At 51.8% G+C, this 27,837-nt stretch overlaps 14 protein-coding genes across 14 annotated transcripts; 7 read left to right on the plus strand and 7 right to left on the minus strand.

Annotated features, from left to right (window-relative positions):
• Nucleotides 1-137: 137 nt before the first annotated feature.
• PV08_04360 (uncharacterized protein) lies at nt 138-1,208 on the plus strand (the record flags this gene model as incomplete). The annotated part of the gene is made up of 2 exons (XM_016378708.1): nt 138-458; nt 528-1,208. 2 exons carry the CDS (start codon nt 138-140, stop codon nt 1,206-1,208), a joined length of 1,002 nt encoding a protein of 333 aa, XP_016237385.1.
• Nucleotides 1,209-1,615: 407 nt separating this feature from the next.
• Nucleotides 1,616-3,867, minus strand: PV08_04361 (uncharacterized protein; the record flags this gene model as incomplete). Its single annotated transcript, XM_016378709.1, has 2 exons — nt 1,616-3,687; nt 3,744-3,867. 2 exons carry the CDS (start codon nt 3,865-3,867, stop codon nt 1,616-1,618), a joined length of 2,196 nt encoding a protein of 731 aa, XP_016237386.1.
• Nucleotides 3,868-4,403: 536 nt separating this feature from the next.
• On the plus strand, nt 4,404-5,126 carry PV08_04362 (uncharacterized protein; the record flags this gene model as incomplete). The annotated part of the gene is made up of 5 exons (XM_016378710.1): nt 4,404-4,481; nt 4,535-4,573; nt 4,621-4,667; nt 4,715-4,943; nt 4,992-5,126. 5 exons carry the CDS (start codon nt 4,404-4,406, stop codon nt 5,124-5,126), a joined length of 528 nt encoding a protein of 175 aa, XP_016237387.1.
• A 147-nt stretch (nt 5,127-5,273) lies between these two features.
• Nucleotides 5,274-6,164, minus strand: PV08_04363 (uncharacterized protein; the record flags this gene model as incomplete). The annotated part of the gene is made up of 1 exon (XM_016378711.1): nt 5,274-6,164. The coding sequence occupies one exon, from the start codon at nt 6,162-6,164 to the stop codon at nt 5,274-5,276; it is 891 nt and encodes a 296-aa protein (XP_016237388.1).
• Nucleotides 6,165-6,965: 801 nt separating this feature from the next.
• PV08_04364 (uncharacterized protein) lies at nt 6,966-9,199 on the plus strand (the record flags this gene model as incomplete). The annotated part of the gene is made up of 2 exons (XM_016378712.1): nt 6,966-8,895; nt 8,958-9,199. The coding sequence occupies 2 exons, from the start codon at nt 6,966-6,968 to the stop codon at nt 9,197-9,199; spliced, it is 2,172 nt and encodes a 723-aa protein (XP_016237389.1).
• Nucleotides 9,200-9,525: 326 nt separating this feature from the next.
• Nucleotides 9,526-10,764, minus strand: PV08_04365 (uncharacterized protein; the record flags this gene model as incomplete). Its single annotated transcript, XM_016378713.1, has 2 exons — nt 9,526-10,257; nt 10,627-10,764. 2 exons carry the CDS (start codon nt 10,762-10,764, stop codon nt 9,526-9,528), a joined length of 870 nt encoding a protein of 289 aa, XP_016237390.1.
• A 609-nt stretch (nt 10,765-11,373) lies between these two features.
• Nucleotides 11,374-12,813, minus strand: PV08_04366 (uncharacterized protein; the record flags this gene model as incomplete). The annotated part of the gene is made up of 1 exon (XM_016378714.1): nt 11,374-12,813. One exon carries the CDS (start codon nt 12,811-12,813, stop codon nt 11,374-11,376), a length of 1,440 nt encoding a protein of 479 aa, XP_016237391.1.
• Nucleotides 12,814-14,518: 1,705 nt separating this feature from the next.
• On the minus strand, nt 14,519-16,441 carry PV08_04367 (uncharacterized protein; the record flags this gene model as incomplete). Its single annotated transcript, XM_016378715.1, has 5 exons — nt 14,519-14,668; nt 14,837-14,968; nt 15,015-15,872; nt 15,923-15,983; nt 16,356-16,441. The coding sequence occupies 5 exons, from the start codon at nt 16,439-16,441 to the stop codon at nt 14,519-14,521; spliced, it is 1,287 nt and encodes a 428-aa protein (XP_016237392.1).
• A 414-nt stretch (nt 16,442-16,855) lies between these two features.
• PV08_04368 (40S ribosomal protein S14) lies at nt 16,856-17,457 on the plus strand (the record flags this gene model as incomplete). The annotated part of the gene is made up of 3 exons (XM_016378716.1): nt 16,856-16,925; nt 16,992-17,064; nt 17,145-17,457. The coding sequence occupies 3 exons, from the start codon at nt 16,856-16,858 to the stop codon at nt 17,455-17,457; spliced, it is 456 nt and encodes a 151-aa protein (XP_016237393.1).
• A 318-nt stretch (nt 17,458-17,775) lies between these two features.
• On the plus strand, nt 17,776-19,035 carry PV08_04369 (uncharacterized protein; the record flags this gene model as incomplete). Its single annotated transcript, XM_016378717.1, has 1 exon — nt 17,776-19,035. The coding sequence occupies one exon, from the start codon at nt 17,776-17,778 to the stop codon at nt 19,033-19,035; it is 1,260 nt and encodes a 419-aa protein (XP_016237394.1).
• Nucleotides 19,036-19,404: 369 nt separating this feature from the next.
• On the minus strand, nt 19,405-19,972 carry PV08_04370 (40S ribosomal protein S16; the record flags this gene model as incomplete). The annotated part of the gene is made up of 3 exons (XM_016378718.1): nt 19,405-19,695; nt 19,773-19,844; nt 19,904-19,972. 3 exons carry the CDS (start codon nt 19,970-19,972, stop codon nt 19,405-19,407), a joined length of 432 nt encoding a protein of 143 aa, XP_016237395.1.
• Nucleotides 19,973-20,319: 347 nt separating this feature from the next.
• PV08_04371 (ribosomal protein L13) lies at nt 20,320-20,872 on the plus strand (the record flags this gene model as incomplete). Its single annotated transcript, XM_016378719.1, has 2 exons — nt 20,320-20,340; nt 20,393-20,872. The coding sequence occupies 2 exons, from the start codon at nt 20,320-20,322 to the stop codon at nt 20,870-20,872; spliced, it is 501 nt and encodes a 166-aa protein (XP_016237396.1).
• A 177-nt stretch (nt 20,873-21,049) lies between these two features.
• Nucleotides 21,050-22,006, minus strand: PV08_04372 (urate oxidase; the record flags this gene model as incomplete). The annotated part of the gene is made up of 2 exons (XM_016378720.1): nt 21,050-21,818; nt 21,870-22,006. The coding sequence occupies 2 exons, from the start codon at nt 22,004-22,006 to the stop codon at nt 21,050-21,052; spliced, it is 906 nt and encodes a 301-aa protein (XP_016237397.1).
• Nucleotides 22,007-23,528: 1,522 nt separating this feature from the next.
• Nucleotides 23,529-27,499, plus strand: PV08_04373 (uncharacterized protein; the record flags this gene model as incomplete). Its single annotated transcript, XM_016378721.1, has 2 exons — nt 23,529-27,083; nt 27,137-27,499. 2 exons carry the CDS (start codon nt 23,529-23,531, stop codon nt 27,497-27,499), a joined length of 3,918 nt encoding a protein of 1,305 aa, XP_016237398.1.
• Nucleotides 27,500-27,837: the final 338 nt, after the last annotated feature.

Here is a 27,837-nt window from a genome sequence, read left to right on the forward strand (position 1 = left end):
ACTTCGTCAGGCATCTATATATGCACCCTTTGATCTCAAGCAGCTGACTTCTGAACATGGCAGACTTGATCTCAAGATGAGAGTCCTTGCGTAGGATGACAAAGTGTTGATTGTCAAGCCAGGCAGCACCGGACAACATGGACCTCCTCGAGAAAAAGAACGTTCACGTCTCCCGCGGCTTCACATACAACTGTTATGTCAAAGTCGCCAGGCCCGGCCTTCCCACATTGCTCATGATCCATGGCTTCCCCGACTCACCTGAAGAATTCTCCGATGTCGTCCGCGACTATCTTCTTCCCAACGGGTACGGCATCATCGCAATCGACTGTCTGGGATATGGTGGAACCTCGAAACCGGCAGAGCGAGAGGCATACGACTACCAACTGCTGGCCCAGGATATGAAGGAGATCATCGACCATGAAGGTGTTGACAAAGTCGTCAGCACAGGACACGATTGGGTCAGTCGGGCCTCATGAAAGCCACCCCATCCTTGTTTCCTTTGGTGGGTATTGACCTAGCCTTGATAGGGTTCTCCGCTCGCTCAGCGCTTCTACAACTTCCACCCCGACCGTGTGATCGGCTTGGTGTTGCTCAACGCAGCATATAACGCGCCGTCCATAACGCCCTTTGATCTGGATGCGGCCCTGAAGATGTCCGCCAAGAACTTTGGCTACGGCACATTCTGGTACTGGAAGCTGTTCACTGCGCCTGACGGTGCGACAGTTCTAGACTCCCACCTCGACTCTGTGTGGACTTTACTCCACGCGGCCGAGCCGGAGCTCTGGCTTCGGACGCTGTGCAAGGAGGACGGGGCTCGCGATTTCGTCGAGCAAGACACAAAGGTGCCGGTCATGCCCTATGCCACTGAAGAACGGCGGCGTGCGTGGTTCGACAGATTCGCGTCTGGCAATTTGGATGCGCCGCTCAATTACTACCGAGCTGCTACCTTTGGATCTCAAGACAAGGCAATGGCCGCCATCCCCCGCGAGAACTACGTGGTCAAGGTGCCGCATTTTTTCTGGGGTGGTATCAAGGATTGCGTCTGCCGCACCGAGATATGTGACGCCAGTATCAAAGCCGGTTGGACGCCAGACTGTACCAAAATTCTGGTCGACTCGGGACATTGGGCTCACTTAGACCGGCCAAAGGAGTTTGGCGAGGCGTTGCTGGGTTGGCTGAAGGCAAAGTTTCCCACATCTCATCTCTGATCGAGCAGGTGAGGCAAATGGGGGTTTGGATCTATCGTTCATTCTCCGGCCTCGCTTCGACATGAGATACCTTGACCTCCACTTACGAGGTTGATCCGTTTCTTTACTGCTTTGAAGTTACTGCTGACCAACCGGACGGTGACAATCGCTATTCCGGATATCTTGGTCGAAGTCATAATTACCAGGAAATTTCAGTCAGGACCCACACAAAGTCAGGGCACGGTAATGAGGATAGCTTGAGGTGCCAGATATATCATACAACAGGACATTAGCACTGAATGAACATCTATCTTGATTTCCATAACTTTTTCGAGTAAGTTATTCGTGGTTGATTGAGCAAAAGAGAACGCTTTTACATTGAAGCGAGATATACCTTCATTGTCCCCAGCCCCGGAAGGGAGTCGCGCTCACCATGCCCACATTAGTTTGTGCGCCAGAATCCGCTCTCCTAGCATCTCATACAGAAAGGGGGTCACCCAGCTATCATTGGTTCGACTCATCCGCCCAAAGACTGCGCCGCCCTTCCACGCAACGACTTGCGGATCAAGCTCCCTTGGAGGCCGCGAAATCAGAATATCTTTGCCGTAGCCGGGTAGGATGCCTTTGAGAGTATCCTCTAGATGCCCTGCCAAGCCAGGGATAATGCTGGTGCCTCCTGTAAGCATAATGCTACTGAGGAGATCACTTGTCTTCTGAGGTGAGTTTTTAGCGGCATGAGTGATGGAAGTGACAATTGCGTTGGGGAGAGGATAGATTGGTAGGATGTCATCACGTCGTTCGATGCTCAATGGTTCTTCTACCTCTTCTTCCACCTTGGGCTTCTCGTCACGAGGGGCAGCGCCATCGGCGTCATCTGGTTGCGGCGTACCGTCTAGCTGTCGGGCAGGAGAGCTCGCTGCAGATGGCTGAGGGGTAGCGTCCATCTCCTTGATGTTGCTGAATGATGGACGGCGAGATGCGTTGTGGGATTCTTCCTTGGCGCCGTTGGTGGTGCCGTTGGTGACGCCGTTTGTTTTAGGGTTGTTCTTAGTCGTGGTCAAAACTTCGTCTGGAGCAATTGAGGTGAGTATCTCCGCCTGAGCAGTCGAACTTGGATCGTTGGGCTTGCCGTCGTATATGTCGTAGGATTTGTCGATCAATTTCCGCCGGCCTTCAAGCTTCCCTGATTCATTGAAGATCTGTGGTCTGAACAGTCCCATTGGCGCCAAAATGACTTCATCGTAGATTTTGAATGTGTACTTTCTAGTTTCCTGCCCAGGAGCCCTGAGATGAAAGTCGTACAATTGAACAGAGATATCGGCCTCATTCATGGTGCAGAATTTCTGCTTCAGTTCTTCTGCAAGCTGAAAATCAAAACGTCGGTTCAGGTTGATTTCCGCATATGGGAAATGGTTATAGATAACCATCTTCACAAAAGCTTCAGTGATGTCTCTGCCACCGTACTTCAAGTTGACTCGCGAATTCTCAATCACCATGCCATCTTCGACACATGAAATGGCGGTTTTTTGTGCGCCAATATCAACTATACAACAGGTGGTGAAACCTGCACCGAAGGACGCGGCCAAACTTTCTTGGATGAAGCACACTCGGCCAAAGCCGAACTCTGTTATAGCCATGTCGAGAAGACTCGTGACATACATCCTCTCATAATAGTCGGGGATGACAATAACACAGCTGTATTGACCCCAATCGCTTCGAGTGCGAATCTTGAGCTCCAGTTGTGATTTGATCGCATCTTCGACGATGAGCCGAATGTCTTCATACAGGAACCGTTTCGAAGGGTAATCGGCTTCATTGAACCAACCAAGCTTAATTGGCCAGTAGAGCTTGTAGCGAGGCGTGGACTGGTCTGGGATCCGCAAAGCAGCTTTTCCGGTGATGTATTCTGGAGCATCCTTTCCGTCGCCTCCTGTGTCGGTCCATTCAATGCGCATGGTGTCATTGTGTTCTGTTATGGTCTCGAAGGTATTCCTTCGATTGTAGCTTGTGACCATGTCTCTGGACTGAGGCAGCACTTTTCGCTTGTTCATTCTCATTCTGACTTTCAAGTCATTCGACATGGCGGAGAACTTTTTCTGGAAATCTTCCCCGAAACGCTTTTCTGGCTCTGGAGGATATCGACCATTGTCTAGCTTTGCTCGTTTCGGTGCCGGTTCGCCATCGTTCTCCTCGCTTTCAGCCATGGGGGCACGTCGTGCAATGACCATCGGGACGGTCTTGGGAAGAGCATCGTTTGCGAGGCCAACTCTGAGATTCTGCGACCCAAGATGGATGACAATAGTCTTAGCGCCACTGGAAGCTTCGTCTTCAGCTTCCTCCTCATCCTCGCCCTCTTCCATGTCAATGTCGCCGTCCGGTCCCACAGGCTTTCCTTGTGCCAATGCCCGGTCTCGGTCTTTATGCTGTTTTATTAACTTGTTCCGGGCTTCCTCTTGCTGAGATCGGACTGCTAAAATCTGCTCGTCTCGTTTGAGGTACTCTGTCCACACCTTGTCAGTTTAAGACCATGCGATTCAAGGTCAAGTGCCTGCGCACCCGTATAATAGTTCTTTTGGTTAATTGACATGATCTGAGGCCAAGATGTCAACTCCATGTTGTTGTCTGTCCTTTCGAGGCCCTCCTCGCGCAAAAGCGCCTTTCCACTCTTTTTGCCCACCATCTTTTTGTCTGCCGTGCGCGAATGAACGTTTATTGTTCGGGGATGAACGCGGTAGGATACTGGGTATTACTTGTTATCTTGCTTGTGTGCTCATTGTTTGGTCCTCAGGTCGTGTTTAGTGAGAAAAGGCGAGTGATGCACAGACTGCAGAAGTGCAGGTATAAGTATCTTCAGTACTGACAGAATGAGTGTCAATCCTCCGCATCCCTCGCTTCCTGTTGTTGCTGTGGCGCACGAATGCATAGAGTTGTGGCGGTGCAAGGTGGCTTGACATGCATAACACTTTGAAGGCTCCTTCACAACTTCGACTTCTCGACGATCTGGTCAGAATAGCCACCATCACCGACACCTCATCAGCAGCACGATACTTGCCCTCCACGACTACACCAGCACCCCAGCTATAGCCAAACAACATCAAGTCACAGCAGCAGCACAGGTTGCTCTCTCACAGATCGAGTCGGCTAGAGTAGCGGCATGGTTTTGTAACCGCCTTTGTTCCCGCGAACTTCACGTGTGATCATTTGAGCCAAATAGACATGGGAGGTCTAGTGTCGAAATACCTTTCCAACCTTATTTGGGGCAAGAAGGCTATCCGGATATTGATTCTTGGTCTCGTACGGTCTCGAACATCTTGGAAAGTTTGCACACTCACTGATGGTCATCAAAGGACAATGCCGGCAAGACCACACTTCTCTACCGACTCAAGGTCAGTTCCATCAACCGCGTATTCGGCGCTTCACTAAATGATTGCAGATCGGGGAAGTGGTGACAACAATTCCGACGGTTGGGTTCAATGTTGAGTGAGTACATCGCAAAGGCCAGTTGGACGGCGTCTGATGCCACTAAGGTCCGTGCAGTATGGCAGCCTCAATTTCGACGTCTGGGATCTCGGTGGCCAGACGTCCATAAGACCCTACTGGAGATCGTATTATGCCAATACCGCTGCCGTGATATTCGTTATCGACTCCACGGATATCGAGCGGTTAGAGATAGCTGCCGATGAGCTCCGATCCATGCTGAATGAAGATGAGCTGAGAGACGCTGCTTTGCTAGTCTTTGCAAACAAGCAAGACCAGGTATGTAAAGCCACATGTCCTTGAGTACGTGCGACTTACACGTTGTAGCCTGGAGCGCAAGGCGCCGGAGAGATTTCTGAAGCTCTGAAATTGAGCGAGTTAAGAGATCGGAATTGGAGCATCGTGGCCTGTTCGGTGATCGATGGTAAAGGCATCACCGAAGGCATGGATTGGCTCTCGTAAGTTGCTCCAGCTCCCAATCAACCATTGTACTAAGACAGCATAGTCAAACGGTCCAATCCGAATCATGACATTGGTTATGGTATACCCTGCATCCTACGGCGCTTGAAATACATGGATCTGGTGTTTAAAGGCTACATTGCTTACATTTTATCTATCCTTTTTGACCTTCTCAAGCCACGTACTGAGCTCCACGGCCAGCCGTACGGGCTGATCGTAATGGATCAGATGCCCGGCGTTCTTAACAATGACCACCTCGTCGGTTCCAATCATCTGTGCAAGTTCCTGGGCCACGTTCACGGGAATCCAAACATCTTCTTCTCCCCAGATGATCTTGACAGGTATTGCCCTGCCCACTTCGTGATACCGCTGTTCTACCTCCTCGATGTCTCGGCCATCTGCTTGCCTCACCTGCCGGGTGTAACCCGTCATTCCTTGAAGACCATCGACTGTCCATGGCTTAACTAGCATATCTTCAATCGATTGGCTCAATGGTTCGAAGGCTGCTTCGCGGATGTAAGAACGGACCAACGCCTCGGCCAAGTGACTCGGGAGGTTGTTGAATATCGTCGCGTTTGTGGCTATCAGACGAAAAAGAGGGGACCCAAAGGGGCTAACTGCCAGTGGATCGACCATGCACAAGCTCGCATACTGAATACCATGACAAAGATATGCCCTGAGTGATATGATACCACCAAAGTCATGCACTACGACATGGGGCGGCTCGGTCAGTTTCCATGCTTCGACGAGGGCAGCAAAGGCCTCTGCTTGGCTAGCCAGGGAGACATTCGGTTCGCTTTCAGAGTCTGATGTCGGCGTGCCGCCAGGAGATTCACCATATCCCGGATTGTCGAACAGGTAGACTCGGAAGGTCGAGGAAAAGGCTTGTGCGTACGGAGCCCACACTTTCGACGACCATGGCGTGCCGTGGACGAAGATAAGGGGGTAACCTCCCGGCTTTCCAAGAATGCGATATCGAATTGTGTAAGTATGGTTGTTTGTCTTCAGGGATATCGTCTCGTTGAGCTGAAAGGCCTCCATGATGTAGACATGAAGTGTTGTCAACGGTATGTCGTTGATTTTCGACCATTGGGAAACGACTGATTTAAGTATGTGCCAGCTTTGTATGATTTCTGGGTGATCAAATCGTGCCCTTCAATCCACGCCCTTTGCGATGCCAAAGTGCCGAAGCTGAGTAACCTCGATCTTCTCTGGACCCAGTGCCTTGTGAGCGCCGATCTGAAAGTTCATTGGCTTGAGCGTATCTACATCAGCAGCAGAGAGGCCATGTTGTATTTGCCCGCTTCGACCTCATGGTCCCAAAAAATCAACCCAACCCGAGGCTCTCACCTGCTTTATTTCATTCTCTCCTCGTCAAGCTGGCCAATGTCTGGCGGAGCTTAGTGCAACAGAGGTATCACTGCCTCATGACGAGGACGTGCAGGAAAAGGTCTTGATGCTATGGTGCGCCGTATTTCATGATCCACCGTATTATCTTCTCCGCATGGCCTGTTACTACGAGGTACTCTTACAGTCTCCGTGTCGTCGCTTTCTCGGTGTTGTGCATCGGACGCTCGAAGCTGGCTATCTAAAGCAGGCACGCATCTGAAGCTATATTTTTTATCCATGAACTAAAAGTGACCTGTTTAATCTGTCATCCTGGCTCGACCAAGGGCTCTCCTCATCCTCATCACCTCCGCCGCTCTCTTCTCCGTCATCTCTCTCATCATCCTGGCTCCCTTCCGTACCTCTGCCCGCCTAGGTTCAATCCTGAACCAGATAAGGCCCTTCAAGCCAGCGACCACGTCTTCCAGTTCCTTCAGACCTGTCACTACATCCGCCATGGCTTCGCCCAAGTTTCGTAAGCCACCGCAGGCACCTCCAAGTTTCACGGCAACGCCCGAGTCGGTTGTGAAGGACACAAAGGAAATGCTTGCGCAGTCCAAGAAGGTCACAGACGACATTGTTGCCCAAATTGCGGAGAAAGATGCTACCTTCCAGAACGTACTTCTGCCAATGGCACATGACGAGAACTTGCAGACTCTGAAAGCGCATATCCTTGGCTTCTACCAATCTGTCTCCACGGACCAAGCACTGCGTGATGCCTCCACCGAGGCTGAAAAGCTCATGGATGACTACAGCATCGAGGCTGCCATGCGGGAAGATGTCTTCAAGCTTGTGGACGCTGCGCTCAAGAAAGCGGACAAGTTGGACCCTGAATCGCAGAGACTCCTCCAAAAGGAACACAAGGGCTTCGTCCGTAATGGATTGAATATTCCGGCTGGCCCAAAACGTGACCGTTTCAAGGAAATCAAGAAGAGACTTAGTCAGCTCGGAATTGCTTTCTCCAAGAATCTGAACGAAGAAAAGGGTGGACTGTGGTTTACCGCTGAAGAGCTGGACGGTGTCCCCGAGGATGTCCTGTCCATCCTGAAGAAGGAGGGAGACAAGTATTGGTTGACCTTCAAGTACCCGGACCTCTTTCCCACGCTCAAGTATGCCACCAATAGTGAGACCCGAAAGAAAGTCTTCGTGGCGAACGAGAACAAATGCAATCAGAATGTTCCACTCTTCCAGGAGGCCATATTGCTGAGAGATGAAGCTGCTCGACTACTGGGATATCCAAACCACGCTGCTTTCAGAATCGAAGACAAGATGGCGAAGACCCCCAAGACCGTCGACGATTTCCTCGGTGATCTGCGCCAGCGGTTAAGCCAGGGGGGGTTGGACGAAATTGAGACGCTGAAAAAAATGAAGAAAGCCGATCTTGAATCTCGGGGTGAACAATTCGATGGTCGATACTACCTCTGGGACCACAGGTTCTACGACCGAATGATGGAAGAGAAAGATTACCAGCTCGATCAACAGTTGATCTCGGAATACTTCCCTTTGCAAACCACAATCCGGGGCATGCTCGAGATTTTTGAGCAGCTCTTTGGTCTGGTCTTCGTTGAAGTCGTCGGCAAAGACCGGGACAGTATATCTCCTTCTGGCAAGGGTGATGATATTGTGTGGCATGAGGAAGTTCAGGTATTCAGTGTATGGGACGATGAAGGGGAAGGCGGTGGGTTTGTTGGCTACCTTTACCTAGATCTCTTCCCACGTAATGGCAAGTACGGACATGCTGCAAACTTCAATCTGCAACCAGGGTTCCTCCATACAAACGGTACGAGGAGGTATCCCGCAACCGCGCTTGTTTGCAACTTCTCCAAACCTACGGCCAAGAAACCCAGTCTGCTCAAGCACGAAGAAGTCACCACGTTATTCCATGAGCTTGGCCACGGTATCCATGACCTTGTCTCTCGAACCACCTATTCACGGTTCCATGGAACCAACACCGTTAGGGACTTTGTCGAAGCACCAAGTCAAATGCTCGAGAACTGGTGTTGGACTCCATCACAGCTGCGTGCACTGAGCAGGCACTATTCCACGTTGTCGCCAGAATACTACGACTCCTGGAAGGAAGCTGCGGGCTCAAATAGCGCAAGGCCGGAGGAACGAATCCCGGACGATCTGATCCAGAAGTTGATCAAGACCAAGAACCTCAACGGCGCACTTTTCAATCTTCGACAGCTCCATTTTGGTATCTTCGACATGACTATCCACGAACCTCGCGACCACGCCAGCATCGAATCCATGGATATTTCCGAAACCTATAATGCTCTGCGAAAGGACATCAGCAAGATCGACGGACCTGAAGTCCTGGGTGAGGGTAACAAATGGGGCAATGGACAGGCCACTTTTGGCCATTTGATGGGCGGTTACGACGCCGGTGAGTTGTCTTCCTTTCCCGAGAGCATTTCTCCGGTGTGGGTACTAACGTAGGACACCCAGGTTACTATGGTTACCTCAGCTCGCTGGTCTACTCTACAGACATGTTCTACAGTGTCTTTAGGAAGGACCCCATGGACCCGAAGGAGGGTCGACGTTACCGACATACGGTGCTCGAGAAGGGCGGTAGCCAGGACGAGATGACGACGCTGATTGAGTTCCTCGGCAGAGAGCCCAAGACGGACCCGTTCTACGAGGAATTGGGCCTCACCAAGGGTACCCAGTCAGGTGCTGGGACGACATGATTCCATAAACGGGAAGATATATTCACAGTGTATATACAAGTAGAGCAGCAAGCCTGGTTTTCCTGCTTATGCACTAATACATTAGCTAGATGACCATCCCTTGCATCGCCCACCAATAAAGAAAGATCTCCTCCTGTCAAAGACAATAATTACAAGACAAGCCCACAACACCGGTACATCCGCGCAAGTGATCGTTCGTGGACGACCCGAGGTAAATTGCTTGTATACCTCTCTTTTTCAACGCCAGACTACCGAGGGCCACGGTCAACGAGAAGAAAAAAGTACATGTGGAGATCAGCGACGGGATCCGCGCGCCGACGGATATTTCACGAGTACGCCGTACTGGTTCTCATGCACGGGGTCAATGCCCGGTCCGACCCAGACGCGCGTGTTGGCCGAATCCTGCAGTTCGATTCCTTGGGGGCCCCAGGCCTTCTCCATCTCCAAGCGTTTCTCGCTCTTGGGCTTGTTCTGCTTGAGGCGGAGCTTCTCGAAGAAGACGTACGCGGCGTAGAAGACCATGCTCTCGGCGCCCTTGCGGGGTCCACTGGCGCCGAGGCGCGGCGTTCGCTGGTCTCGGGCAGGGCGCGGTTGATGGCGCGGATGAAGCTCGCGCCGGTCGCGTAGGGGGTCTCGCGGAGGTACTTGTTGATATTGTTGCGGATGTCGTCGCACGTGTCCATGACGGGGACGCTGTCAGTGTCCTCGCCGGCGAGCTTGATCTGGGACACGTCGTCGGCCGCTTCGACCTCGGCGATGATGTCCTTTTTGGATTTCGCCGAGGACGACGACGACGAAGAAGCTGTGCTCCCTCCGGCCGTCGTGGGGTTGTCGTTGGCTTTGATCTTTTTTTGTCGCGACGTCTTGACTCCCGCCAGTTGGCGGCGTTTGAAAAACGCGGCCGCGCCAAAGTAGGTGTCGCTGCCGGAGCCTTTGTCTCTGCCACTGAGTTTCATGAAGTGGTTGTACGAGGCTGCGCTGACGCCGATCTTCCTCTGGAACTCGCCGATTTTCATCTCGCCGCTGTTGATGAATTGGCGGATCTTGGCTCGGATTTGCTGCGCAGACCATTCCTAGTAGACGCGGGTGTGACTTGTGAGTAGAGCCGGTCCAGAAAAACGAGTGTGCGAACACCGACAAAGTATGTATTGTCGGGAGGAGCAGTAGATTCACAGGCATGCATGTATATATGTATACATGCGATCGCCGACCCAAGGTATTGGGTCATTATCACAAGGTTCACGAAGTAGTACTCACAATGGGCATGCCATCGGGCAATTCAAGGTCGTCTGGATCGACGGCCAATGCTTCGTCACTCTTGCGCTTCCTCCCTGTCGAAGCCTTCCCGGTTGTTGAGACCTATACTGCAGATCAGCGTACCGACTAAACGTGCAGAATCGGGCCGACCGCGCGCGACAAGTCCATACCTGTGGCGCGACGTTAACACTTCGCTCTGCAAGAGGGCCAGCGCCTGCCCCGGCCATTCTCATGGAATCAGATATCTTGGCGAGGTTGTTGGCAATAGCACCGAAAGGGTCTGGTGGTATGGTGAAGGTTGAAGACATTTTGGCAACAACAAGCAACGCGAGCTGGGTACTTATTTATCTTCGGTCGTTCTCGGGGACCGAAACGGTGAATCCTTGTAGGGAGTTTTCGGAGAGTGATAACAGTACATACAGGCTCAGGTCAAGGGGGGGAAGCGAATGAGGCGACGCGTCTGGTGTGATCCAGTACATTGTATGTACCTGACTTCATCACATCACGCACTATAGCATCAGGTTAAACCGATTGCGGAGTAGCGTGGTTTGGGGCTAAACGCCTGTTCACGTGGTACGGGCTCGGTCATGGTGACTGGCTGCGCACCTCGTGGTGGACCTCAACCTGCCTGAACTTCGATCCTGCGAACACCAGACGCAGTTGACGACCTTTTAGAGCTTGGGCGATCAAAGTTTTGCGTATCTAGGGCATCTCAGTCATCTTCTATCCGAAGTATTTTCCGCCGTTCGCCTGTCCAATCTTCCCATCATGATACATTCATGTCAAATAAAAATACGGCGCCGAAACCAGACCCCTGAACGAGACGACCAAATAGTAGTAGAGCTGAATAAGAAATTCGTTCAGAATAATGCCCCCGTCGTTCGTCTCAATAAAGAAAGACCCATCCGAGAATTTAACTAGATAAAACCGCGGCCATCGGCGGAGCGATTGTGCATCTCGTACCCTTGGCTTCTGGGACGAGGCTTCTCGCCTGGGCCTGCATTCGAGCCGTTTCGTGCCGACATTCTTGGCCCGAGGATGACCACGGCAATGTAGATCAAGAAGATGACCACGGCAAAGACGCTGTACACGACGACCGAATAAGTCGGTACGTTGGTGCTGCCAACCTTCCCCGATTGCTTGAAGCCAAGACCCCCGTTGACGATCCCGAGCAGGATGAAAGCCCGGCCGGCCCAGCGATGGCCATGACCCATGGGGCTACGGGTACCATTCTTGCGGAAGTGCAGATGTTGGAGCAATCCCAACACCGGCTGGAAGAAGACCATCCAAGCCACCAGAACGAAGCCGATGACTTGATGGTACTCGTCGATTTCATCGAGTTTATCGGCTAGCTTCACGCCCAAGCCGAGTCCGACGAGCATCAGGATGATGCTCACCGCTTGAAGCGGACCGTGGATGTGTCTGACCTTCTCGCGGTAACCGAGATAGATGGTCAACGAGGACAAGGGGAACAAGAGCACAAAGGTCAAAGACATGATGGTTGCGTGCGCGATTCGAGTGGATTTGTTAGGGTCGGTGACGCTTGTGCTTGTGCCGGCGTTGGACGGGTCGGTGCCTACCAAGGGATTGGAGACGCCTCCTGTGGATGCTGAACCAGCGCTGGTGGTGGTCGCTGTGGCAGTCTCAGAAGCAGCTCCGGAGGCAGCTGCAGTCTGCGAAGGGCCTGACGTGCCTGACGGAGCCGCTGAGGAGGAACTGTCAGTGGTACCTGAAGCGGCGGCGAAGGGGTTCGGTGAGCTGCCTCCAGTCCCAGTTGTCAGGTCGAGGCTGAAGGCCCCCTCGGTATCGTGCTGGGAGATGGATTCGCTGACGCTGGTCGAGTCAAGCGCATCGCCAGTCTTGTAGGCCCAGATCCAGGAGCTCGATGAATCTGTAGGGTCCATACTGCCACCATTCCAGCTCAAGCATGAGTCACATCGAATGTTGGCGACCATGGCGCCGCTTGAAGTGATACCGGTTCCCTCGAGAACCGACACCTGGGCATCGCTGTTCACTCTTGGTTGGACCTGACCAGTGCCCAGTCTCGGAGACACCGTCACATTGTTGCTGTCGGCAGCATAGACGACGAACATGTTGGCGCCAGCCATCTGAGATCCTTGCCCGAAGCCGACCCATTGTGTCCCGCTCGGAGCGCTGATCTGGAGATAGATCGAGCCACTACCAGAGGAAGCCGTGTCCGACGGGACATTGACCGAGATCGCATAGTTGCTTCCTGAGAACTGTGCGAATTGTGCTGTTGAGCCGGCCACTGGCGACGTGTTAGTGAACGCGCTTGAAGAGGTTGACGCGAAGAACGTACCAAGGGCAGCGGTAGCCAAGGCTTTCATGATGACCATTGTGTTTCAACAGATCTCTTGGCTGATATATAATACTTGTATGAGTCCACGCGAGTTCCAGGGAGCGGACGTATATGTTATATACGAAAATATTCCCGTACACGTACGAAGGATTATCTCTACGCGCTGGACTCAAAAACTTGTAGCATTCGAACTCTTGCTAGAAAGACGCTCCGCGACGTGTGGAGCGATACGGGGGATTTATCAGTACCGATCGAAGGCTAGGGATCTGGCACGACATGGCACAAAGTCTGTGCAAATTGCTGGGCGTCTTGCGCGTCTGGTGGCTTGCCAAGGGGGCCGCATTGCTCAGGAGTCCGAAACCGTTGACGAGCCAAGCCCCTGTTGAAGGATCGTTTTGAGACGTAGCTTGCTTCTGACTTGTTACATGACCCAGTCGCTTCTTCGCAGCGTACAGGGGCAGTGCCTATCATCCGCGACAAGATGGTGCAAGAAACTGCGAGGTGAGTGACAACTGTACAGTCTTGCTTATGCACCCCGTACAGTACTATTCTCATAATGAGAGCCTCCGACCATACCAAGGCTGGCACAGAGATGACAGGTGCTAATATAAATAGCATCCCTAAAATGGAGAGCCCTATAACAACAGGGGTAAGACGTTGGGCTTTACCAGGTTTGGGCCGCTCTGCCATGGTCCCAAGCCCCCATGGCCCATTCGGGAGTCTGGTGCCCTAGAGAACGGGCATTCGCTTAAATCCTGTGGCTTGATGGGAGCCAGTGAAACCCCCATTCTGTGCATGTCCCGGGGAGGGAATAGGGGCTAGACAGAGCTTAAGCCACCGGGTTGGCAAGCCGGGGGGACCATCAGCAGGATCGCACGTACATTGATTGGCCATGTCAATTCCTAGGGCCTCGCAAGCAGCCCATTCCACTTGCTTGCGAGTCTAGGGCTGATCTTGTACCTCCGAACAGGTACATCTCCGTGCGACGCATCTGTTGTGCTGCTGAAAATTCCGTGAGTTGCCATTCGTACGCTTTCTTGACTGCGTCTCCATCTATTGGCGGCTATCGTACCTGTAAACAGCAAGTGTCATCGTATTCCTGTCATTGTGCATGCATTTCTATGCGAGTTTGAGAAGTATAGTGTATATGTGTTTATGTATATGAGAAGAGAGAGGCGTCGGCACGAATGGTACAATCAAAGTCGCCTCGCCCCAGTATGCACTCTTCTTTCTAGTACAAATCTTTCTCATAGCCCACTTTACGCCGAGTCTGTCGGCCGGTCTCTGTCGAACATTGGTCATCATCTGGATCGCGTGGCACTATCATGCAAATTCGCATGGGCCTTGAGCACCCGTGGGCTCTTCTGAATGCGCGGGCACACGCCGCTCTATTTTTGCTCTGTGAAGCGGCGACATGGCCTCTTCTGCAACTTTACGAGGCAGAGGCACCGTCCCACACGACATGTGTCTCTCTCAGGCAACATGCCTCGGGGACTTCATGGTGATGGCCTTCGCAGCAATGCATAACACGCTGCGCTGTTTATAGCGTCCAATGATCATCGACTCACTCAATTGAGCCCTACAGTTTGGCGGAATTGCACCGTAGGACAATTGAATGTTATATGCCCACAATAGCTGGCAAATGCCAGTCCACCCGGGTGCATGGCGAAGGTATAGTAAGGATCTCGAGACTCATCCTGTACCTTTGCTGAATATGTTGCTCACCTGGTGCTCAGATAAACTCATTGTGTAGTTTTCATCATGATCTCCTTGATCATCTCATTTCCGAGTCTGACTGCGTCAGGGAATCTTGGTGCAAAGTACTGCTGGATGTTCTCAAAGCGATCACGATAGGCGTCGAACGCACCAAACGACACGCATTCAGACCAAGCCTGGAGGAAGCTATTAGCGGCGTGGTCATACGAGTGCATAATCCACCTCCACCTTCCAAAAAAGATGGAGTGCAGGAGGTGTGTGTACGTGTGAGTGTGGGTGGGCGCGGGTGTTTGCGCGAAAGCATTGACCACAGAGCCAAGCTGATGGCCGAAGTATAGACTTACCCTAGCGGCAAACGTGAATTCCAAATCATCCGAGCGAAAGGTGTTATCTTCGATCGCCGTATTGATCGTTTCGTCCAGCAAGGCCTCATCTCGAAACAGATACTCTGTGACGCCGAGCCAGATACGGAAAAGCTAGAGGATCAGCAATAGAACTGCACTTGATAGAAACACGGCTTACAGGCGTGGAGCAAATCATATGGTCGTACGGCACAATGCCGAGCTTCCACCAACAATCAACTATCCCCAGCAAACTGAGATGGTTGTTTGGTGTTCTCTCTTTCGGGGTTTTCGACAGAGAGAACTTGTCCAGCACGTCATCTCCCAGAAGGAGGTTGTGGTGGGCAGTTTCGTTCGAGAAGACCGCGGCGCCAGCAGTCTTGATCCTGGTAGCAAGCTCTTCACGATGGCCACCCAGCATAAGCTTATACAACTCAGTGACAGACTGAGCATACTGCCGGATCTGCTCCTTGGCTGCAGGGTTGAGGATTGCAAGTCCCGCATAGACGTGCCATTTGTTCGCATAGATTCGCAAGGTGATGTTGATCTTAACGTTCTCTATGCCACCAATATAGCGGTCGATTTCCCACGGAAATTGCTGGTTTGCTGCCCAAGCGGTTCCCATACTCAGAAAGGCAGCGTGCGTGACTGCCTGGGTATCTGCTGTGATTCGATCATGCCTTTCACCAGAAAGAAACACCATCTTGGAATTGAGGCAAGAAAGGATCCGGACACAAAGATCAACACTTTTCTGCGAGGCTCGATGCTGGATGACGACAAGTGGCTGGCCGGTGGGATCTACAGCAGGCCCATGCAAGGAATGGCACGAGACAATTTCGACATCGTCGGGCAAGTACTTTTCGAAAGCGGCGAGTTCGGGGGCTTTACAAGAGGTCTGCCCACCGACTATGGCCCCAACCTTGGTTGAAGGACCATACTCAGCGACCACCCTGTCAATGACTTCAGCTTCCACGCTGTATATGATCCATTCGCTGGCTCTTGAAACGAGATGTCCATTGGGTAAAATATTTATTCCTTTCTAGTATTGGTCAATGGTGGGTGCTCATCAACTCTGCTGACGACACAAACCTCATCCTCGAACTCTTTGTGGAGTGTCTGAAATTTGTCTGGTCGGTCGCAGGCATTGACTCTGCATGGCACATTCTATCAGTCCCATACTATATAAATCTGAAAGCATTAAGCAGCAAGCAGCTAGAGCACATCTGTGAAAGCAGTTAGTCGCCGAGCACAAAAGTGAACGAGAAACAATATGCTTGGGTATAATCTCTTCAGACAAAAAAAAGTAAGGTAGCGAGGGTTTTACATCAGTGACAGCCCACACGACAGGACGCTACATCAGAATGATGAAGCAGTATCGTGATGACCATGCTCGAGCCAAATGCACTCAGAGTCATCCTTGAACAGTGAGAGAGGGAGAAAAGACAGCAACGTACCTTGCAAGCATGAACAAGCTCTCGAGAACTTCTACGGTTCTGAGAAAACAAAATATGCGACATCATACCTCCAACCAGCTTGACTGAACCTCTTCGCATACAAGCGACCCATGTCACCCATGCCAATAATTCCGACAGCAGCGTTCTTCTCCATGCTGACCACGAGCGGCCGAGGAGGCGGCCGAGGACAGCCAAAGAGTCAACCAGTAGTCGACTCGAGGAATTGCAGAAGGTAACCGATGCCCTAACAATGAGCTTCACAAGTGCTCTGCGTAAGTTCTCAGACACAGTTCTTCATGGATCCTGGTCTTCGAACAAATATGAGAGTTTGTTGCCAAACAGATGAATGAGTCGAAAAGTCGAAAAGTTTTGTCTTTTGATGCTGCCAAGACCCATCGCCGAATCAGGCTTAGACCACAATCGGCGGTCGTGGGTTTCAGTCCCGCCGACTCCCACACTGCGATTTCGATTTTGGACCAGGCCCTAGAATATTCACTTTCTTTCATTGTTTGTGACCACCAGCCGGACAATCAAGAGTACTTTCCCCAACTCACAACTCGACAACAACATGCCTCCAAAGAAGAGAGTCGAACGCCCCGCCAACGAGAACATCTCTCTCGGCCCTCAGGTCCGGGAAGGTGAGTTTTGCGCCTCGAGAACGGTTTTGAAGACGGCAGCAAAAAAACTGACGGATTGTTGTACAGGCGAACTCGTCTTCGGCGTTGCACGTATCTTCGCATCCTTCAACGACACCTTCGTCCACGTCACCGATCTCTCGTAAGTCAAGACCCATACACTCGCGCCTGACGAGAGTACACAACGGTTCGACGACAGAAAAGGCTAATGCTCTCAAATAGTGGTCGCGAAACCATCTGCCGTGTTACTGGCGGTATGAAGGTCAAGGCCGACCGTGACGAATCCTCCCCATACGCCGCCATGTTGGCTGCCCAGGACGTTGCCCAGCGATGCAAGGAACTCGGCATCAACGCCCTGCACATCAAGATCCGAGCCACTGGTGGTAACGGCACCAAGACCCCAGGCCCCGGTGCCCAGTCCGCCCTCCGTGCCCTGGCCCGTTCAGGAATGAAGATTGGAAGAATCGAGGACGTCACTCCTACTCCCTCCGACAGCACGAGACGCAAGGGTGGTCGTCGTGGTCGTCGTCTGTGAGCATGTGCGCTGCACAATACTGCGCGTACATTTGTCGTTTTCGTGGAAATGAGTCGTTGTGGGATGGTTCGCATATCACTTCGGACACACGCAAAGCGATCTCAGGGCTGGGAAGAAATTGATGGTCGTGGTCACAAATACGCGAAGAACGGCTCCTTCTGCCTGGTCTTCACACACATTTCGTCCTGCTCCAAGTAGTTGGCATGAAATCAATCTCAAAAAAATTCTTTGTGACTTCATAATTTTTCTTCCCACCGTATATGCCGTCTATCTAGAAATAAATCTTGCCCAGCACAGTACTGTATCCAACAGAGGAACATGGATTCGCCGACCATTCTGATCCTGTCGCTGCCGCCGAAAACCTTCATCGGCCTAGACCTTCTCTCATTTACGTCCGCGCCAAATTTCCATGGCGTCAGCAACGTCACACCCGGCTTGCATTTTGTTTACTCTGGAACGGATGCCTCGCTCTCCATCCGGCATGGCCGATGGGTTAATATAACATCGCAATCGCAGACTCAAGTTTTGCAATGGTCCGCCGCCACAGAGTCTCTGGATCTTCTGGATCCCACATGCGCGCCAGCCCGCAGTGCGATCAACACTATATCGTCTCAGGGACTGGTCGACTACAGCGCGCTCCAGGACGCGACATCCGATCTGTCATCTCATGAAGCCTCTAATTCGCAGGCACACAGGTCTGCCACTGGAGATGATGACCGTGGGGATGAGAGGGGCGAGAGTACCGACTGGCGCTCCATGATCTTTCACGTCTCGCCCTCCCTCCTGACACGCATATTGTCCCCAGCATGGGCAGTGTCAAGCATATCGTCTGCGCCGTCTGATACTGAGACTATTCCTGGCTTGTCCCACCTCGAGGCAAGTGATGCCTTTCACCAATCGCCTTTGAATCTTCTGCCTGTCGACCTCAAGCAGACGTGGGCGGACGAAGACATTGGCCGGACACGCACCGACCGCGCGAGAGATCGCAGTTGGTATCTCGGTCATCTCATACAATCTGTCACACCCCCTGGAAGCGACAGGGCTGTTGGTGCGAAACAGGTGATCGGGGAGCTACAGTTTTGTTTTCTCATGGTCCTCACGCTGGCCAATTATAGCTGCTTGGAGCAGTGGAAACGACTGTTGAGTGTGATCTTCTCGTGCCAATCGTCTCTACGCGAGGCCGAGGCTTTCTTCGTTGAAGTACTGAAAGTATTTCGTCGACAGGTAGCGCACATTGACGATGTAGAGGGCGGGTTGTTTGAGATGAGGGATGAAGGAGGAAGTGCATGGCTCAGAAAGACATGGGGACGATTCCGAGCTACTGTAGACGAAGTTCTCACCACGAACGAGCAGGATAAGGGCCAACCGGATTCATCCAGGGAAGAAGCTGCTTTAAAGAAAGAGGTTGAACAAGTGCAAACGCTGTTTGAGCAGAAATATGGATGGGCAAGTGAGAAGGATATTCTACGGAGGGGAATGCTAGAGCTGGAGGATGGGGAGAGAATCGAGGTCAGTATGTTGGGTGCAGATGAGGACGAAGAGACGGGAGAGTATGCGCCTGTGGTTGTCGATACTTGATGGCCTGGCAAAATCAACCTGGACAGGTAAGTAGGTACCTTGTGCCGGAGAAACGCAGGAGCTATTGCAGTGCAGAAGATTTTGAACAGTGGTTTTATTCTTTTTCGCTCTTGTGAGAACGCAATTCCTTAAATCGTTCGTAGAATGAACCATTTGCATCGCACTGATACTTGTTGGTGACCGAGGATGGCTTATATCATCTTCAGGGTCCTTGTCGACAAAATGACTGGTTCCCACACCAATGTATTTCACGAGCTGATCGCCTCTATGCCACTTCCTCTCCTTCGATCGAATCCGCAATGCATTCAACCTCGGGCAATCATCATAACCAACCAAACACCACAAACCACCACACTGGTGCTGGTTCGCTTAACGGTAGGATTTCTGGTATCTGGCTCTGGCACCTGGACCACCGAATTTCTTGGGTTCGCACCGTCTGTTGTCGGCAACGAGCAGTGTGCGGTCGTACTGAACAAGGGCTTGCTTCAGTTGGTTCTTGGCGTATTCATCGACGTATTTCTGGTAGTAGGCGACAATTGACTTTGCGATTGCCTGTCGGATGGCGTAGATCTGGGAAGTGTGACCACCACCGGTGACTCGGACACGGATGTCGACTTCGGCGAACTTGTCCAGACCGATGATCAGGATAGGCTCGTAGACCTGTTTGATACATTCATTTCCATCAGCCATTGACTCTCGACCCATGCCAATGTTTTCCTTGATTGCTGCCAACGTACCTTGAAGCGGAGGATCTCGGGTTGCACGAGGGAGAGAGGGCGGCCGTTGACCTTGATGAGGCCCTTTCCTTTCTGTACCAAAAATTGTGAGCTTGCCGTCTTCAATTTCGATGTGCTTTGAATTATCGAACCTTGCAATGGGCGACTGCCGTGGCAGTCTTTTTCTTGCCGAAGCACTGCACACTCTGAGGAGCCGACATGGTGAACTGGCGGCGATTGACAGAGGAGTTACAGTCGAAGAGTTGTCGTTGTCGAGGTAAAGTCGTCGAAGGGAGATTTGCGGTGCGGTGGGCGGGCGACGAGCAAAAGTTCGTGTGCGCACACTTGCCAAGAATGATGGAAGCTAGTACTAATATGGACTAGCTCGTATCGTTTGGAAGCTCGCCGGGCGGAAGTCACTCGATATTCTCTCTTGAGGCTTGTTGTGAAGATTATCTGGACCATTCTATCTGTACACACGCGCTTCTGACTGGTGTTTGTGGCTCGGACATCAGTGGTCGGTCACCAAGGGGCAGTTGTACCCATACACAGATAGCGGCGTCTCCTTATGTCGCAAACCGTGGGCAAGGTAAATCATGCACCGTCTCTCACATTCGTAGCTGAACTAATCCGGCCATCAGACTCGTCTTGCCTACTCTCGAACATGGCATTATATCGACATTGGCAGTGATACAAGGTCGCTGGGCCGAGTTGCATCCTCGATAGCGACATTCTTGATGGGCAAGCACAAACCGATCTGGGATCCTTCAACAGACTGCGGAGACTACGTGGTAGCAGTCGGGTGTCACGATTTACATGTTACCGGCAAGAAACGACAACAGAAACAATACTACACACACAATACACGACCCGGAAGTCTCAAGCAAATGAGCATGGAGCGGATGATTGAGAAATGGGGCGGGGGAGAAGTTCTCAAGAAAGCTGTGAGAGGAATGCTGCCCAAAAACCGGCTCAGAGACAAGCGGTTAGCCAGATTAAAAGTTTTCGAAGGTACGGCGCATCCCTACCGTCAGAACATTGTCAGATTTGCCGGGGCACCGCACAAAGGCAAAGTGATGGAAGCGATTGAAGCATCGAAAACCGCTTCAAGTACTTCGTGAAGGGGCAAGCAACGTTTGTGTCATTATAGAATTCGGGCTTCTAGCGAAATGTATGAGTATGATGGTACATTGTCCTATCCACAGCATGTTTCTTTATAACGCCATCTATTGAACCGGTAGAGAACTCCAACCATCGTCATGTTCGTGATTTGGTATATGCTGCGCCCGACAATACATTTACAACTTGGCCTTCACTTCGCGCGAAACCGTGCACTTGATCAGACCATTGGGATCGGATTGTGGTGCGTAGACTTCAGCGTCCTTGCCGGTGTTCTTGAGTCCGTTATGCCAGCTCAGGTCAATTTCAAAGTAGTGCTTGTTAGGCAGCGAGTAATCAACAGCGGCGACAAGAGGTTGTGCCGCGAGGATCTCCTGGCCCATCTTGTACATGGTGTTTTGAACGCTAGGAGACTCCTCTGTAGCAAAGAGTCGGAAGGTGATCTCCCTGGACTTGGACCAAGTCTCATCGAATTTGCTCGTTGCCTTCTTGACCACATCGAGGCCAGAGAAAGTCGACCACTTCCAGCCAGCGTCCACAGACGTGCTCAGAATGCGGTCGTACACGTCCGGCAGGGTAGTGAATTCGTCTCGGACAAAGTGGTGGAATTCAGACCCAGTGCTCTTGAGCACGAGCAAATCAGAGATTCCGGAGCGGATCTCGATGCCCTTCCCCTCGAAGATGTCTGCTTGCACCACTCTCTTTTCATTGCCGTCCCGGAAGAAGGAGTGCGGGTGTGGCTTTCCATCGATGGTCATGCGCGTCCATCGGTGCTGGACGATGCTGATGTGCGCAGCATGGATGTGCTTGTACTTTTGAATGAAGTGGTTTCCCAGGGTGGAAGCGAAGAGCTCCGGTGGGTGGATAGGGTTCTGTTTGGCCAGGATGTAGGTGGTGTTCTTCATCGAGTCGGTCGCGACCACGACGCTGTTGTCTGCTTCAGTGTAGCTGTTGCAATATTAGCCTCGGGCTCAGTTTTGCAAATCTCTAGTCACTTACGAAGGGTCAATCTCTCCTTCCAGCAAGACACAAACAGTCATCTCGTACACAGTGTGTGTCTTTGTAGCTTCATCGCGCTCAACCTTGTAGAGGCGGATATTGTCCTTGCCATAGCGCGCTGCTGAAAGGTAACCCATGACGACTTGAATCTTCTGGGGCTGGTCCGTAAGAGGGTTGCTTGCAAGCTGTCCGTCCGTCTGAAAATACAATTGTCTGTAAGAGAGAAACAAAAGTTGGCCGTGGAACTTCTTTATAACAAATTCCTTATCAGAGGGGCTGCTGTTGCCAGGGACATGTCAACTACTGCGCACACCAATTGCATAGACACAATTGCATCCAGATCCTAGTAAATCGCTGATCACTACGGAGTTACGCCTTCGCAGGGGGAATTAGATGCGTAATAGTGGAGGCGATTGGCTCATCGGCAACGAATATGCCTGGTGGTGCGTGTATTGTACGATAAAACATATGGCGGAGCTCGCCGAAAGCCTTCACTTATACCTAGAGAGCCCAGCTGCTGTATTGTAGATAGGTTCTTTTATCAGCTGATGAATCTGCTGTCATTCTGTATGTTGTACGGAGTTTTGCCATCTGTTCGTACAGAGACACCCATGTCCTTTTGCTGTCCCTCTACAGAATGGCAATTATGATCAAAGTGACATGTACGAGTTGAGACGCAGGGCTACGAGTCATGATGTCAATTTGCCTTAGCCTGAAAGGCTGATAAGGTTGCCGATTCTATCGAGGCTTGCTTGTGGTGTATAGTGACGATGTGAGTAACTCAACTTGCACAGCAATGTGGCAAGGTCTCTGGAGAATTGCCAACCCAGCCCAAGCCATTACTCTGTATTCTGGGGAGAAGACAAAAGGAAGCCAATGCCAGAATAAACCGTGCTTCCTGCCTTGAACTCCCTACTCGTATTCGTGTCCGTAACCTACTCATCCTGTAGTGAGGCAGAGGTACCATATTGTGGTAGGGGATATCCGCATACCTACGACTACCTAAAGGCACCTACCTAGTAGATGGCTATGGACCTACAGTACATACAATATCCAGCGCTGTCGTAGGTCAGGTAATCAGCCACGTCGATAGGCTGTGGCAGGCTGGCACCATGTGTCTAGGGACTCCCGCCGGGCGCACTAGGCACAAGTCCGCCTACGAATGATGTGCGGGGGGACGTCCAAGTTCCCTACATTTGACACCCAGACTTTAGCCCGATTTCGCGAATCTCGGCCTGGCTGCGCTTCGTCCAGACTCTCTACTTGTACTCTCTGCGCTCCAAGTTGATCTACAACAACAACAACAATCCATCAGAACATCACATGTCCTCAAGCAAAATTTCCCAAGGCGCAAATCTTCGATAGATAAGCAGTTTCGTAATGATGAATGCACGATGAGCGACGTCAACAATTGCCGGTGAACGTGTCTGTTCATTTCCACGTTGGCCGATCATCAACATCCTCTACTCGCCTAATGAGCCACTTTCGAGTCCGCACCGATCCTTGACGTCCGATACACGTTCTCGCCCTGGAACAGACCTCAGGATCCCTCAGGCATAGATCTCGGTCAAGCTGCCTCTCATTTCATGAGTGTGTACAGAGCACCTCATCCGAACAAAGCAACCCTAGTGGGACGGCCTTACGATCCATGGCCTGCAGATGGCCTCGTCAGATCAAGGGTCGGGGTACTCGGTGACGCCAACCCAAGGCAAAGGATTTACTTTCCGCCATAGTTCACGGAAGAGTGATGATCTGTCGGCATCGCGACGACCGTCCATCAAGGATGGCCGCTCGCTATCCGGTGGAAGCAGTCACTATGGTCCCAAGGCATTTATGGCTGCCATGACATCGGCCAATCCTCCCGGATCCTTCAGTGCGGACTTGAAAAGTGCGATGCAGTCAGGGAGAACCACACCACAAAGTGAGTTGGCGGCAGTACAGTTTTCGCGCCATCCACCACAATACAAAGATGGAGACATTCTTGATACCTCGGAGAAAAGGCAGGCCGCCGTGCGTGACAAGATAGCTAAAGAGATGAAGATTAAGCTGGGGACCGAGAATATGCTGGAAGCCCTCTTGAGTAAAAACAACAAACAGACCAAAGAACAACGCCAGCGGGTTGAGATGGAATTAGGCTCATCCAACAGGAAGCTTGCTGAATTAAAGCAAGAGCTCGACCAGGAGATCATGCGCGCTCAATCCCCCACGACGCCTCCCAGCAAGAGAATGACCAGCTATTTTCGAGGCAGCCCTCTGAGGACACCGCCGTCCTTAGCACAGTCTCAGGAGAATCCTTTGGCGGAGTCTATCGACAGCGAATCTCCAACGGTTGTCCTCACAGAGACACTTCAGCAATTGGAGGCGGATGGCATGCAACCGGACTATTATATTGAACGGGCGAATACGTTGGTCGAGCTTCTTAAACGCAATCCTACCTTGAAATACGATCTGGCCTGGTCAGTCTTCAGCTTGCGTGTCCAATTGATGCTACTGAGCGAGAGTTCCGACGTTGTCGCGGCCGGTTACAGGCTCACACGACATGCCATTGCTGACCGCAAGTCGTTGCAGACCATCAGAAATCTTCACACCGATGAGCTGGTGATATTATCCTTGGTGAAACGAGAGAAGGCCCTTTTGGAACGAGAACAAGCCGTCAAATTCGTGCGAGCTTTTCTAGATGTCAAAGACGGGGTCTATGAGATCTCACGAGCTGTGGTCCGGAGCTTGGTGGCCGTTGCCGAAACCCCAGACGACAGACTGAAAGATATCTGCCTGTTGACGCTGGCAGAACTTCTGACCAAGCACACCGGACTTGTCGTGTCCGCCAACGGCATGAGTACACTCACAGAAGCCTTGGCTGATGGCTCATTCCCAGCCCCGGAAGGTCTTGTTGCCGGGTTTCTCCAGATCCTCGATCACCCTCTCCAGCGACGGTTCTTGCACACTGGTCGAGAATTCGAGGCAATGTTTGCTCCCTTCACTGACCCGTTACTCTTGAGTGGCCATGAAGACAGGCTCAAGAATTGTGCTCAGGCCATATCTGCCATGCTCAAGACATGGCCAGGGTTCTTGCTACTCTCCAGGAATGGCGCAGCGCCACTCCGATCGCTCATCGATTCGCTTGTCTACCCCATCCCTCAGTCGCGCGACATAGTCCTTGAGCTGTTCTTTGACATATTACGTATCAAGCCTCCGTCGTGGTCAAGTTCGTTCCTGGCTGGCCGGAGGCTTACCACCTACGGGCGGGTCAACACAGCACCTGTTGAGCAACCTTCGCAGAGGCAAATAGCGGAGTCTAGCGCCGAGGGCAAATTCGATTTGACATATCACTTCTCAGCATTTGTTCTGGCCGCCCTTGTCAAGGCCGATCTCATTCACGCTCTCGTCCAATTGGTCCGGATTGAGGAAGACCTCATGCTCAAAAGGAAGGCTGCTCTTCTACTAACAGAAGTATTGAAGTTAGCCCACCACACTCTACCAGAATCTGTGAGTGCGAACATACAAGTATTGGGTGATCTGATCCCTACTCTCCAAGACTATGGCTCTGAGACTTCTGCCACGAACATGACATTGATCTATCAGATTGAAAGCATCAATCGAACCTTGAACCGGACCACAGGTTCACTGTACGGAAGAGGCGTTCGCGCTGACGAACTGGTCGCCGCGCCTCAGGCTGTTGAAAGATCAAGGTACACCGCAATGATGGATTCCGATCAATTTCGACAAGCCATGACCGACAGTCAAGTCACAAGCCATTCCCAGTATGTCAAGTGGAAATGGGACCTGATACACAGCCTCGTGGAAGGTCCACTCACGAATCCAAAGAGATTGGAAGACGCTATCAAATCCCCCAAATTCCTCAAGCGGCTCGTTGGATTCTACCGCCCCTTCAAGTACAGATTCTCTATAATTCGAAACACAAGACCCAATCAGCGCTATGTCCGTACAGGATGTGCTCTCATGAAGACTCTCACGCAAACCAGTCTTGGACTGGAGTATCTTACCGAGAACAAGCTTTTACGGCAGATTGCAGAATGCCTGGCCCAGGTTTCTCCTCACAGCGGGATCACATCTGCGAGTCCGCTATTTGACCGGCAGCACATGGCCGAGACTCTGAGCGGTGGGTATTTCGCTCTCATTGGTGCTCTGAGCCAATCCTCAGAAGGCCTACGGCTGATGGAAAGGTGGCATATCATGGACATATTCTATCATTTGGTTAGATTAAAAGATCGCGATGATCTCGTGAAGGCGCTCCTCGGCAACATGGACTACACCCTTGATTCACATCTACGAGTTATCCTGTCAAAAGCCCTCACCTCAGGGGTCAAAGACATCCGGATCTTCGCGACGAGGTTACTTCGGCGATATGCGGTGGGTAGGGTGCAGTATTCGTCTGGACTCCAGGATCGAGCGAGTTCACACTGGGCTCTCCGGCTCGTGCTTACACAACTATACGATCCTGACATTGAAGTCGGCGAAATTGCCGTGAAAATACTGGAAGAAGCTTGTAACCAACCTCGTCATCTTGAATACGTCGTCAAATGCAGGCCGTCATTGGACCACCTGGGCGAGATCGGTGCACCACTCCTACTGAGGTTTCTGTCCACTTCAGTTGGTTACCGGTATCTTAGTGGCCTGGACTATATCACTCAGGAAATGGATGATTGGTTTTTGGGACGCAATGATGCCTACGTGGCGTTGGTCGAGGCGTCAATCCTCCGCGCATACTTGGAGGGAGCACCGCACAAAACGCAGTTCTCGGTAGACCCTGCTCTTGACCCGAGTGAGCCAGGCGTTGCTCCTCCTCACTTCTACCGCGAACTTGCGCGAACCCAAGAAGGTTGCAAGCTCTTGCGACAGTCGGGACATTTCTACGAATTTGCGTCCACGATCAGAGATTTCCGACTAGACGAAGAAGACGCAGAGTCTCTCACCAAAGTCAAAGGATGTATGTGGGCAGTCGGCAACATTGGCTCAATGGATCTCGGTGCACCCTTCCTCGAAGAAGCCGACGTGGTGACGGCCATTGTTCGCGTCGCAGAAGGTGCACAGGTGCTCTCCATGCGTGGGACAGCGTGTTTTGTGTTGGGACTAATCTCTCGGACCTTACATGGATTCGAGATGCTTGCTGAAAGCGGCTGGGACACCACAGTTGACCATCGAGGACGTTCATTAGGCCTCTGCTTGCCTCGCAACCTCGAGGCTCTGTGTCTGGTGAGAACTCCCTTGTGCCCCTTACGAGACATGGTGATACTGACATGCCATAGAAAACTGTTGGTTCTGACGCGGCTCTAAGGGTCGCAACGCCGGAAGAAGATGCCAAGTACAAGGCTGCCGTGACTGACGACGACCCAATGCGTGCGAAAATTCTGAAGCATATCGTTGAGATGGGCAACTCGGTGATGTACAAGAAAGCGGCTGGCGACCTCCACGCCTTGAAGGTGAAGCACCCCACTTACTTTGCCGAGACGGAAATGTTCAAGAGAACGCTTGTCATTCTTGAAAGTCACCATTATCGCCTTCAAGCGAGGCATTACATTTTGAATCTGTTCAACAAGGGATTGATGCGACGAATCATCTTGGACGAAGAAATGGACGAGGATGACACTACCGGTTCAGATACCGGGTAGAGGTCTAGACCGGCCTCTTGTGAGGGCCGTATTGAATTTTCCTGTGGTCTATATGGAGTACCATGTCGCTTGTCAGGCGAGGCTCTGTGCCGGAGCGTTGTGCAAGTGTCACTGGATTTTGAGCCTATTTGCCTGAGCTTAGGTGCTAGATGTCGCGTGGCAGACAGGCGAGGCGGAGTAAGAGGGTGGGCACCTAGGTTTTGCTTTCTCCCTCGATATGTGGCATAGACATGGGCATGAGAATGAACCAGAGAAATGAGATTTGCCTTTTTGGGCAAGCTTCTAGAACGCGTCGAAGTCACTCTCACTGTACGAGTACCGTGGTGTTGTAGCGTCGA

Source organism: Exophiala spinifera (assembly GCF_000836115.1).
Source record: "Exophiala spinifera strain CBS 89968 unplaced genomic scaffold supercont1.3, whole genome shotgun sequence".
Classification (NCBI taxonomy): domain Eukaryota; kingdom Fungi; phylum Ascomycota; class Eurotiomycetes; order Chaetothyriales; family Herpotrichiellaceae; genus Exophiala; species Exophiala spinifera.